Source organism: Emys orbicularis, chromosome 6 (genome assembly GCF_028017835.1).
Source record: "Emys orbicularis isolate rEmyOrb1 chromosome 6, rEmyOrb1.hap1, whole genome shotgun sequence".
NCBI lineage: Eukaryota > Metazoa > Chordata > Testudines > Emydidae > Emys > Emys orbicularis.
Window position 1 is genome coordinate 18,046,297 of NC_088688.1, and position 12,861 is coordinate 18,059,157.

Genomic DNA, 12,861 nt, shown 5'->3' on the forward strand with positions numbered 1-12,861 from the left:
CTGGACTTGTAGGCTCTAAAGTTTTACATTGTTTCTTTTTGAGTGTAGTTATGTAACAAAAAAAATTCTACATTTGTAAGTTACACTTTCACAATAAAGAGAGTGCGCTACAGTACTTGTATGAGGTGAATTGAAAAATATGATTTCATTTGTTTATCGTTTTACAGTGCAAATATTATGTACTAAAAATTATATAAAGTGAGCACTGTACACTTTGTAGTCTGTGTTGCACTAGAAATCAATATATTTGAAAATGTAGAAAAACATCCAAAAATATTTAATAAATTTCAATTGGTATTCTATTGTTTAACAGTGTGATTAAACACAATTAATTTTTTGAGTTAATTGCGTAAGTTAACTGCAATTAATCAACAGCCCTAGTTTAAACCTCTTCCCAAGTGACATAAGTTTACCCAAAAGAGGCCCTTTTAGACTGATAAGAATGTAATGATACTTAGATAGCTGTATCTGTGTAACCTGTAAAACTTTTCCATGTAGACATGTATATCCCATTTATAAAAGTGACTTTGTCACTTTGGAGCCTACCTAGATTGTGAGCAGCTTGTACAGGGCCTGGTCTGTGACTGGGGCTCCTATGTGCTACAATAATACAAATAATAAATACTACTTCTGCTATGTCTCACTGAAAATCAATGGGACTGTGGGCTCATCTACACTTACCAGGGGATCAACGCACGGCGATCAATGCATTGATGGTCAATTTAGCGGGTCTAGTGAAGATCCACTAAATCAACTGCAGATCGCTCTCCCGTCAACTCCTGTGCTCCACTGGATCGAGAAGAGTAAGGGAGTCGACGGGAGAGTGTCTCCCGTCGACATCGCGTAGTGTGGACCCCGCGGTAAGTAGATGTAAGCTATGTTGACTCGAGTTACGCTATTCACGTAACTCAGATTGCAGAGCTTAGATCGACTTTTCGCTGTAGTGTAGACAAGGCCTTACATTTCTAAGTCACTTATGTGCTTTTGAAAAATTTATTCAAAGTCTTTTAAATTAGTAATGGACTGAAGATGCAAAAACTGGATCCAGATCCAACTTTTTTAATTCCCCCAAAGCTCAGGGGCATTTGAATACAGGCTTTAGGTTTGGCATATTATATAGATTACAAGCTCTTTTGAGCAAGTTTCTGTTTGTTCTGTGCACTGTGTAGCACATTTTTTTCCTGTGAAAATTCACTCATAATAATAGGGAGATAGATTCAATATTCAGATCCACATCCTGGTTCAGATTTCATATATTCCCCCAAATTTTGGGGCTGTTGGCATGATTCAGGCTGAACTATTTTTAAACCTGCCCTCATATTGGACTTTGTTTTATTCAGTTCTCTTTCCTGGTCTAATTTAAACATGCAGATTTGCTCGCTGGTCATTTGTTTGCATTCACTCTTCTTTTCATCTTCAATCTTCCTCTCCCCCATCTCTGTCTTTGTCAGGCTGACCCTGGACAAGTGTGGGCATTGATTCATGCAGGCATTTGATCTTTATGTGATTTTACATTAGTCACCACAAAGACAGACCCATTGTTTACTTTTGGCAATTTGTTCATGATCTATTGCATGTTATTTTGAGAAAAAATTACATTCAGTTCAAATATCACCTCAGAATATGTCTAGTTAACCATGCACAGAATTCATGGAATTTAATCTTTTCTGTGGAAAATAAAAAGAGGAATACTGTATTTATACTGTAATATATACATTTTCAGCTAGACATTGGCCCAAGAAGCAAAGTCCACGTTTCGATTCTAACCTTTCAAATTCTGAATTCGTTTGGATCTGGCATTTTGGTTTGTGCCCATCTTTCTTCTTAGTTACTATTAATAAATCAGAGTTTTTTCCTCTGATAAATACAATTAAGGCCCTGATTTTGCAAAGAGATTGGTTCTTTCAGCGACAATAGGACTCCCCTTGACGTAAAGATCCACATATGGAGGATCAGGTCCTACATTAATATTATAAAGGACCAAGGCATTCATTTGTGTTTTTTTTTGGTCACAAATTAACAGGTGCAAAATCTTAAGGCCAGAAAGGCCATCAGATCATTAACTAGTCTGACCTGTGTAATACAGCGTAGTGAAGTGAGGCTCACCAGCACCGCGCCTCCTGCTGGTCATCTTGGGAATTAGCTCAAACTCCAGCCAGAGCACCCTCTGCTGGATGGTGTCTTGCCTGCCTCTGGCCCCCATGTCCCTCCCAGACCCTTGTGCTCTTTTACCCAGGGGTTCTGCCCACCACAGTACCCCCACATGCTGGGTCTCCCCTCCCCAGGGAACCCCCAACCCTCTACACCCACCTTGCCTCGGTGGCTGCTGCCAATCATCATTTAGCCCCTTTCTCAAGGGGCAGACTGTAATGGCCACTCATCACCGGCAAGGGGGTTGGACCAGCTGCCTCTGCCTAACCCCGGGCTGCCCTTCTGCAGCCCCAGTACCTTCTTAAGCCTTAACCAAGGCCTCAGCCTGGGGAGTTGCCAGGCTGGAGCCCCCCAGCAACTTTTCCCTTCCCCAGCACTGCTCAGCCTCAGGTACCCTTGCTCCTCCAGGCAGCTTGGTCCTTCTCTCTCCAGAGAGGGAGAGAATCTCTGCCTGCCTTCTCCCCAGGAGCCCTTCTTATACTGGCCCAGCTGGGCCCTGACTGGCTGCCTCAAGCCCACCCATGATTGGCTTCCTGGGGCAGCCCTTTCCCAGGGCTGTTTTAACCCCTTCAGGGTTGGAGTGGGGTGACCGCCCCGCTACATACAGGCTATAGAATTTCACTAAGCTACCCCTGTATTGACTAACACATATCTCCCAGAAAGATTTTAATCCTAAAGTTTTTACAAATTATTCCCAGAGTCACTGTTCAAGTTTGTTTGTTGTTTTCCTGTTATAATCCAGGTCTTTCTGCTAAATTCACAGGAGTGAAGATAATGAGAGGTACCAAAAAAACGTAAGGTGCTAAAACCTTATTAAATTGATAATATTCATTTCACAGCAAGGAACATTAAACATGACTCTTCCACCTTGAAACAACTAATTAGGTGGTTGATACATTGTAAAAGCATTTGTTGCTTACCTAAGAGGTGTATGGGAACAATGTAATTGCATTATTAACACCCTGATACACTTATGTAAGATGATCTACATTCACCTTTGGAAATTACGTATTGTAGGCTCCATCTTATAAACAGGTGAACCACATTAGAAACTGTTGTTTATTTTACACATGAATGCAGTGGCCTAGATTTTCAAAAACTGGTTGTCTAAAGTTAAAGGCACCTGATTTCAGTGGGAGCTGCTGGATCCTCCTCACTATTTGTGGAACTTCATATAGCCCACATTACCTTAGTACCTGAGCACCTCACAATTGTCAATGTATTTCTCATCACAATGCTCCTATGAGGTAGGGTAGTGCTATTACCCCCATTTTATATATGGAGAACTGAGGCAGAGAAAAACTAAGTGACTTGCCCAAGGTCATACAGGAAGGCTGTCACAGAGCAGGTACCTGAACCGAGGTCTCCCAAGTACTAGCTTAGTGCCCTAATGAATGCTCATCCTTCTCATATGAAAATCAAATCACTTATGTAGGTTCCTAAGTAAGAATTTATTATTCTGTCTGTCTATCTATCTTATGGCTTTATGCTACTGCCCGTCACCATAGTATTGGGTTGCTTCCCACGTGAACTTGAAAGCAATCATAAAGTCTCAAATGGATCTGATGAATCTCAGCCCTTTTTTCTTTCTTATTTTCCCCAGGTTAAATCCCGAGGTCCTTGCTTGGGTTATTACTCAGTCCTTACTCAGTCAAGTTTGGAAAATTTACTTTTGCTATGGTACATTTCTTATTTTTTGAAGTTAGGAGAAAGTGGGGGAAGCATAGAAAAACTCCTTAGATTTTATAAATCAATACATCAGCTAGTTTCAGGTCATTAATCTGGGATATAAGGCATATAGGACAATTATGTGTTGCAGTTGCAAAAAGAACATTTCTAGACTCAGACGTCAGGTTTCTAATACTTTATTTGGAAGACATCCTCAATATGACAGCCTGAAACCCCCCCAAATAGGAGTTAGATAAATAATGATACCTGCTCTAGTATAATACTGTTCATCTTTTCTGGCATATAAAGAGGGAAGTATTGGTTAGTATAGAGCAAGATAGCCAGGGATGGGAACACCTTAGACTGTGATTTTTCAAAGAGCCTAAGGGAGTTAGACACCCAAATACCACTGAAATTCAATGTAGTATGAGTACCTAAATCTCTGAGGTGCTTTTGAAAGTTCCAGCCATAATCACTATTGGCTTATTGAGCCCTTGTTCTGACAAGCCTAATTCTGAATGGATTAAGATGTAAGCAGTAACCTGAGATGTAGCTCTGTGGAGCAAAATAGTTATAAATACCCCCCATGTCTGTGTCCAGTGGGCCTGATTCTTCATTATTTTGCAGAGGACAAAATGCTACTAGGTCAGCATTTTCACGCACACTGTTGGTAGCATTTTGCACCCAATTTTGCACAGACTACGCAGGTTGTAAAGCAGTGGCGATTCAGGCCCTTTAAGCCTAAAGTGTAGATTTGATACAGTTAGGGGAAATAACTGTACTCAGCAGGCAATATAGGCTATTCAGTTCCTTCATTGGAGATCTACATAACAGGGAAAGAAAATTCAAGTATTTCCTTTGCATATTTCTTGAAGTAGATTTGCTGCAGAAGTGCTGGAGTCTGTGTATCGTCCCTAATGTGCTGTGCCTATGGACATCACTGCAGGTAGCGTTGCCACAGAGGAAGATAAACAGATATATAAAAGCAAATACACACATCAAAAGTTCTAGAGAAGCTGCTGAACTTAAGAGAAGTTTCATTTTTTGAGATTTAGGTGAATGGAATTTCTCATTTTTGCTTCATCTCTGTTTTCCTTTTATCACTTCCTTTCTACCATTTTGTGCTTTGAAGGGCCTCTTCTGTTATTTATTTATCTCAACAAAAAAGTGGTTCTGATAGACAATAGCAGTACGTGTCTGACCATCCCATAGCTCACTGAAGTTATTTTTTTTTCTTTTATTTCTTACTGTTGTGAATTCCCTCATTGCAAAGAATTAATGTAAAGGTTGTTATGGGCTAGATTCTGCATTGACATGAATCTCTTGCTACCTCACTGACTTCAGCGGAGTTGCACTCAGGGTCAATGAGCCTGGAATATGGCTTATTTTGGTTTTGAGTTCAACAGATTCCATTTCCCAAAAGGAGGGAGGAGCTTGGTATGTTCTGGATTCCACCATAATAATAATAGAAATTAGAGATGGAAGAGACCAGAGGTTAAGAGAGTTTGAGTTGATCAACCACAGGTCTACTTCCTCTGCTAAAAGCAAAGGGAGAGCTCCCCTCCTCTTCCTATTTTGGAGGAACAGCTCTACTCCCCAGCTCCCTGGCCCATGTGACAGGAAATCCACCTGTTGCTGTTTATCTGCTTGAACCATTAGAAGAGGCCTATGAAGTCACCACTATCTTCTATGTAGGACATTGCTGGTTTCCTCCCTAGACTATATTCACCAGCGCTTTGGCTAATCCACCAGTGCTTTGTCTGAATGAAGCAGAGCAAGGACTTGAACCTGGGCCCCCCAAGTGCTCTAATCTACAGAGAGAGAGACTGACACTATAGCCTGGTGGTTAGGAAAGTAGTGTTGACATAGTCCTGAAAAGGTAGAAGAAAAAGTCATCACTGATAAAGTTTGCAGATGACTGGATCGCTTGATTAATCGGGCGCAAGCAAGCAATATGTGTTTTAATACGACTAAGTATAAATTTACACATCTAGGAACACAGAATGTAGGCCATACTTTCAAGATGGGGGACTCTATCCTGGGAAGCAGTGAGTCTGAAAAAGATTTGGGGTCATGGTGGATAATCGCTGAACTTGAGCTCCATATGTAACGCTGCGGCCAAAAGAGCTAATGCAATTCTGAGATGCATAAACAAGAATCTTCAGTAGGAGTAGAGAAGATATTTTACCTCTGTATTTGGCACTAGTGTGACTCTTGCTGCAATAGTTTGTTCAGCTCTGGTGCCGACAATTCAAGAAGGATGTTCATACATTGTAGAGGGTTCGGAGAAAACCCGTAAGAATGATTAAAGCATTAGAAAACTTGCCTGATAGTGATAAACTCAAAGAGCTCAGTTTATTTGGCATAACAGAGAGAAGATTAAGGGGTCACTTGATTACAGTCTGTAAGTATCTACATGGGGAACAAATATTTAATAAAGAACTCTTCAGTCTATCAGAGAAAGGTATAACAGAATCCAATGGCTGGAGGTTAAAGTTAGACAAATCCAGATTGTAAATAAGGTGTACATTTTTTGACAGTGTGGGTAATTAGCCATTGGAACAATTTAGCAAGGGTCGTGGTGGATTCTCCGTCACTGACCTTTTTTTAAATCAAGATTGGATATTTTCCTAAAAGATCTGCTGTAGAAATTATTCTGGGGAAGTTCTGTGGCCTGGCCTATGCAGAGTGTCAGACTTGATTATCACTATGGTTCCTTCTGGCCTCGGAATCTGTGAAGGTGAGATTCCAGGGAGCCCAAACACCAAGCCTGAACCTACTAAGCCTTCACTATTTCTCTGAATCAGAAGATTCTATCCCTCTGTTTAACACATATGGGTCTACTGTAGCTTTTAAGCCACAGTCTAACGTAGGGAAGTATGGAGGAGCACTGCCCCAGTTGCAGCCCTCAGAGGCATTGGGCCTGGAGTATTACCAATGCCTCTGAGAATGCAGGGTGTTTCCACACAGCTGTGGTCACAGCAGTCCATTTCTTGAGGTGTAACATGCTCTCCTGATGCTGGCTTCTGTCTACTGGTCAGTAGGGAAGGACATGAAATGATGGCTTCCTCCTGTCCTATTTAGGGAGTCCAGTGCCACCAATAGGCACACCCTTAGTCTTTGTGTGCTTAGAGGCCAGGATCAGTAACATGGCTGGAATCTGAGAAGATGTGCGAAGGAAGGAGGATTCCCTGTAGTCTCTCTCCCAGCTTTGGGTACATGCACAAGACCAACCATACTCATATTTTAGGGGACTAAGGCTAAAATCCTTATTCAGTTCATAAACAGGCCACACTCCCAGATACTTTTTGCAATATATTGCCCTTGTGCTCAACTGCAGTTGACAGCCATGGGAGTTGCACACATGAATCAGAGACTGTTTATCTTCCTAGGCTATGAGAACACCACTTCTTAATAATCACTGTGATATTTTTGCCAAGATGCTAAAAGAGCTAAGTGAGGCAGAGCGCAAACTTTACAAATTTGCTTTCCTCAGACCTTTGTAATGGAGACGGAATCAATGGATACACCTCATCTCTATGTGATCTCTTTGCATTAGCTACAGTAACTGACACCACTGAACACAACACTGCTAGCTGGGCGGTGATGTACTTTTGTCCCCATTATCATCAGGAAGGCACATCTGTTAGCGGCACTGCCAAAGCTTGATTTGTGGAACCATCAGAACCTGTTTTTCTGTCATTAGCCCAATGTTTATGATCCAGTACGCATCTCACTGTCAAGATCGCAGATGTTTCTGCTTATTGAATAGCTATTTGTTTCCCATCAGTTCCATTTCCTATTGTATTAAGACAGGGAAGGAACCAGAAGATTGTGTTGCTTATTAAGTGTTTATAATAGAATGCCTCTGACTTTCTTGTAGTCCTTGCAGCATTTATCTTGGGCCCCATCGCATGAGTTAATTTGTAACATAATGCTGCAGGCACCTAAAAGAAACTCTATAGCCCAAAGTCAGAGTTAAAAGAATTAGCGATACTTTGCTAGCTTGCCAAGTATTATTAAATAAGTATTGCTTGAAAGGCTATGTTAATTTTAAAGTTCTTTTTCTGTGCTAATGTTTTTACTTAGGGAACGGGCACAGAACACAACACAGTCTGAGACACTTCAGCTTACAGTGGGAAATCTGAAACCAGAGGAGACTTACACATTCCGAGTGGTGGCATACAATGAATGGGGACCAGGAGAGAGCTCGCAATCCATCAAGGTTGTCACGCAGCCTGAATGTAAGTATGCAGTATAACGGTGTTTCCATGTTAGATAGGGTTAGTAATGATCTACTTCTGCAGCAGCTCTGCATTTCTCATGCTGAATTTCTTTAAGGTTTACAAATAATTCTTCATTATAAATATTAGTAATAGAGTCCATATGGTTGGTCAAAATAATCTTCCCTCTATTTTCATTGTAATATAATATATGTTCTTACAATGTATTTTCAGAAATTTGATCTGATCTGTGAATTGTTTATTAGATTTGAACAGTACATTGTTAGTTGGTGTCTTGACTTTGTATTGTCTCTCTCTCTCTCTCTCTCTCTCTCTCTCTCTCTCTCTCTCTCTCTCTCTCTCTCTGTCTCTCTCTCTCACACACACACACAGTATTTCTCACACTTTACATACTGGGCCAAATATTAGTTCCCTTGAAGGGCATGGAAAAATGTCCAGTTGCTAGATGCTTAATCTATTTGTGGTTAATTGGAAATATTTTAATTAGTGTTCAGTATATTTTGGAGCTTCTTTGCAGGCCCTTTGCACTTTGTTCTCTGGTTTCTCCAGCTGTAAATACTTGCACACATGTTTCATCCTCAAAAGGAAGATAAACTTTATTTAGTTCAGAGTATTCTACAATATGTCAAGGTTGCCACTTGTCCCACTTAGCCAGTCAGTGTCCCAGAGAAAGGGACCCAGGCTGGACCAATTTTTGACTTTTCACAGCACCACCAATTGGTCAGTCAACTTTCTTGTCAGAAGGGGAATCTCCTTTAGTTTGTAACACATTTTGCCTCAGTGGAAAGGGTTAAATGGGTTTTCCTGATTCACTGTTGCAAGTGACTTGTTGCCCCTCTAAGTGAAGGAGATGGGAGTGGCTCTCTTTGGTGGGGGGAAATAGACTGAGGTCCTGGAGACAAGTCCCTTGAGATGTCAAGATTCTCAAGAAGGCTTAGCTGGATTTTATACTGTTTAATTTTGAGTTCCTTTTGTGAATAAAATCAAATCCAGGAAAGGGCTACCTTCAGCCCAACTACAACATGTGTGGAATGTCTTTGGAATGGATTGGTGAAACCACATGTACACACTGGGTGTGTTAAATAGGAGAGAAAACCAAGATACTCTCATTTGTGATCATTACAAACAAACAAACAAACAAACAAACAAACAAACCCACCACAGCAGAAATAAGGATGTTAGTACAGGACCAATGCCAACTTGGGAAATTACATTCAGCTTCCCTAAAGTTCTCCTGTACTGCAGATTTGTTTGGGCAAAGTATTCTACATTTCCTGCCATGAAACTCTTTTGCAGTGCTGTTTTGTCTTGTTATTTGACTGCTGTGGTCCACCAGAGGTGGCTACATTTCAGCCCTGAGTGAGGAGAAATCAGGTTGAAAATCACTTTATAAATATGAAAAGCATTTTGAGATCCTTTGATGCAAGGTGCTATTTAAATGTTAGCTATTATCATGTTATTTACTCCTTCACATAACACAAGAAGTAGGGGTCACGCAATTAAATTAATAGGCATCAGGTTTAAAACAAACACTTCTTAACACAATGCACAGTCAACCTGTGGAACTCTTTGCCAGGGGATGTTGTGAAGGCCAAGACTATAACAGGTTGAAAAAATATCTACATCAGTTCATGGAGGATAGGTCCATTAATGGCTATTAGCCAAGATGGGCAGGGATGCAATGCCATGCTCTGAGTGTCCTTAACTTCAGTTTTCCAGAAGCCAGGAGTGGACGACAGGGGATGGATCACTTGATGATTGCCTGTTCTGTTCATTCCCTGTGAAGCACATGGCATTGGCCACTGTCAGAAGACAGGATACTGGGCTAGATGGACCATTGGTCTGACCCAGTATGGCCATTTCTGTGTTCCTTTTAACCATTAATATAGATATATTGCAATTAAAAAAATTACATTAATGTCTCTATCAAGAAAGCACTTTTATAAGAGATCCTTGCATAAACATGCACCAGCACTCCCTAGTGTTGCTTTTAGTGTATGTGAAGCTCAAATGACATAGGGACTCCTACACTATTTAATACAATTTCTCTTCTGTTCAGTAACTTGAAGGTTGGTCCAAAGTATCAAAATTTGATGGTGGAGAAAATATCTTTTCCCATCGTTATTTTTCCCCCCTTGACAAAATGATCTTATCATTTTGAAACAACTCTCTTCTGTGCTGGAATTCAGTCAGTCTCTATGTTGCTGTCTCCTGGAACATGATGTAGCTATTGTACAATAAATTATACAGCTGCACTACAAATTGAATTCCAAGATATCTGTGTTATTTGAAAATATCAGAAGTATTATGCAATCTAGCTTTGTTAAGAAATAAAAACCAATGAAAAAGGACATCTGAAATGCATGTCTGTCAATGACTATTTCTAAAAGTGCAGACATTTTCTCAGTAATCAGTTTAAGAGATCAACAAGCACAAGTTCCAGCTTTTGAAATAATCATCCAAAATATATGGGATGGATTTATATGAAGGTCTTTGTCTCCAGATTAAATCTTCCTTTCGACTAAACTCCAACCCCTTTTCCTCTGCTTTTTATGGTGTATAATTTCACCACTGTATTATCAGTCAGGATTTAAATCCCTGCCTGCTTAAGACTTGTCTAATCTTTTCATACCACATGTGGAGACTTTGTGAGTTATTATTTTGACTCTTCAAGATGCTGTTAGAGCAGCTGAGTAGCAGAGAGTACGGAAATTGGTCTAGTTCTAGCTTGGAGGGTTGAGCTTTTCTATATGCTTTTTGAAGGTAGCCTCTCTGCTGGGGCACCAACTCCATTATCTTCACCACCCTTAGCTATTAAGACTTGCCTTTTAATAACCTTGTTTCTCTGTGATGTGTGTATTGGAGTAGGTTGGTGAAAGAAAAGATTAATAGGGAGATGTGTCAATATACACTTAAATAATTTGATTGATTTACTGCTTAGCTGTCGTGTAATTTGCAGCCTGTAAACATTGCCTTTGATCATCTGCAGTCTAATGGAATCCTTTTACTTTGCAATTATATTTAACCTTCCATCCACGAGTCTTAAAGGGCTTGATAAAGATTAATTAATTAAGCCTTACTACATCCCTCTGAGGTAGGGAAATATTATTATACCTGCTTAACTGCAGCACAGAGGCCCATCTGTGTATCCATATGTCCACCCCGCCACTGCATGGTGCAGAATGGAGCAAATCCACCAAAAAGCCAGTGATCCCACGCAGGGAGGAAAAGTGGCTAAGTGGATGCCCCCCTCCATGGAGCCTAGTCACTTTGCCCCCTCCACAAAATAGCCACATACTCTGTTGACAATGGAAAAGTGGGTGAGCTGAAGGGTTGGGGGGAGGGGCTGCATTACATGGCATTCTCCTCCTCCAGAAACCAAACCAACCACAGGCTGAAGAGTTACTGCTGCTTGAGACGGGATTAACTCTCCGCTGCACACCCTGGGCCAATCCAGCCTCTCCGCACCCATGGAAGTCCCTCTAGCAGCCAAATCAGTGTAGTGTGGTTGCTATGAGCACTGCTGCTAGAAGTCGGAGGGCCCGACATCTATAAAATTAAGTAAGATGAGCGTATCATTTCAGAGAGGCATGGTTAACTAGACCTGACTTTGCAGATCAATTATGTATTATTGAAAAAAGTGTACTACTGCCTGATGCTGCTGCTTCAGATCCTTCTTCCCATCTTAAAGAAATGCAATTGTGTGAAGTGAGAAATGAAAGAGTGAAATACTGGTCATGATCAGTAATTTTCAACATATGTTGGGGAATGATAAAGATCAACAGACTAAAGGTTGAGCAGAAGATTGCTATTATCTCAGTACATATCTATTGTGATTGGAAATGAGATAAGTGCAATCAAGGGAAGTGGCTATGTGGTCTTTGTCAGCAGGACTGGAGACCAGTTTTTCAGGGAAGATGAATGACTGTAGGTAATCCGTTCTCCTTAACATAATCATGTGAATCTCTACATCCATGAGTCTAGGTCTTAAGGGGTCTCAGCAGTGTAACCGTTTTTCTGTGGCAGTTTATTGTGATCCTAGTTATGACAGAGCTGAAAGGCAGGGCATTTCCATTATCTGAGAGGTCACCTAGTACTGGAAGAGAGTGCTACAGGGCTGACTGTAATATATTGTAACAGTAAATTTCTCACTATTCAAGGCAGACTTGAGAAAGGAGAAAGATAATGTAATCTGGAGGAAGGACTGGCATTTGTTTAATGTATTTTCCATGAGCAATTACAGGATTAAGGAGCTTTACTGGTTCTATTGGTTGTGGACCTGATCCTCCGAGGTGCTGAATGTCTTCTGCAAGGTGCAGGGCACCTTCTTTTCTCCACAAGGGCAAGGGGAGTTGAAAGTCCTCAATGCTTTCAGGATCAGGCCCATTGAGTAAAAAACAGGAGGCCAGATCCTTCTCATATTGAAGTTGGTGGCTTCGGTGGGAGAAGGATCGAACCCTGAATAAAAGCCTCAGCTTTGGCCTCTTGATAAAAACCATTCTTCCCTAATAAATCAAGAGGAAACTAATAAACAGGAGGAGCTAATCCACTGTGTTATAATCCATCATCCAGATCTGCATTTTCAGTATCAAAGATGAACTATCACTATATTTATGATGGCTAAAAAAAATCATTATGGAAAGAGTTGCAGTAATTTATTTTAACACTTACAGAATCTGCTCCACACTAGCCATGAGCAAATTCCCATTAATTTAAAAAAAAATGTATTGTGGAGTAATGGAAGCAGATAAAAACAGGCTTGAAATGTTTGATTCTATGTTCTGGCCTTCTTCTATGA

The 12,861-nt window shown here is 40.7% G+C and overlaps 1 protein-coding gene across 1 annotated transcript in view; it reads left to right on the forward strand.

Annotated features, from left to right (window-relative positions):
- Nucleotides 1–12,861, forward strand: part of DCC (DCC netrin 1 receptor) — a 923,941-nt gene that overhangs the window by 661,732 nt on the left and 249,348 nt on the right. Inside the window, exon 9 of the mRNA XM_065406266.1 lies at nucleotides 7,909–8,063. Within this exon, the coding sequence (XP_065262338.1) occupies nucleotides 7,909–8,063 (155 nt within the window). The remainder of the gene's footprint in view (nucleotides 1–7,908; nucleotides 8,064–12,861) is intronic.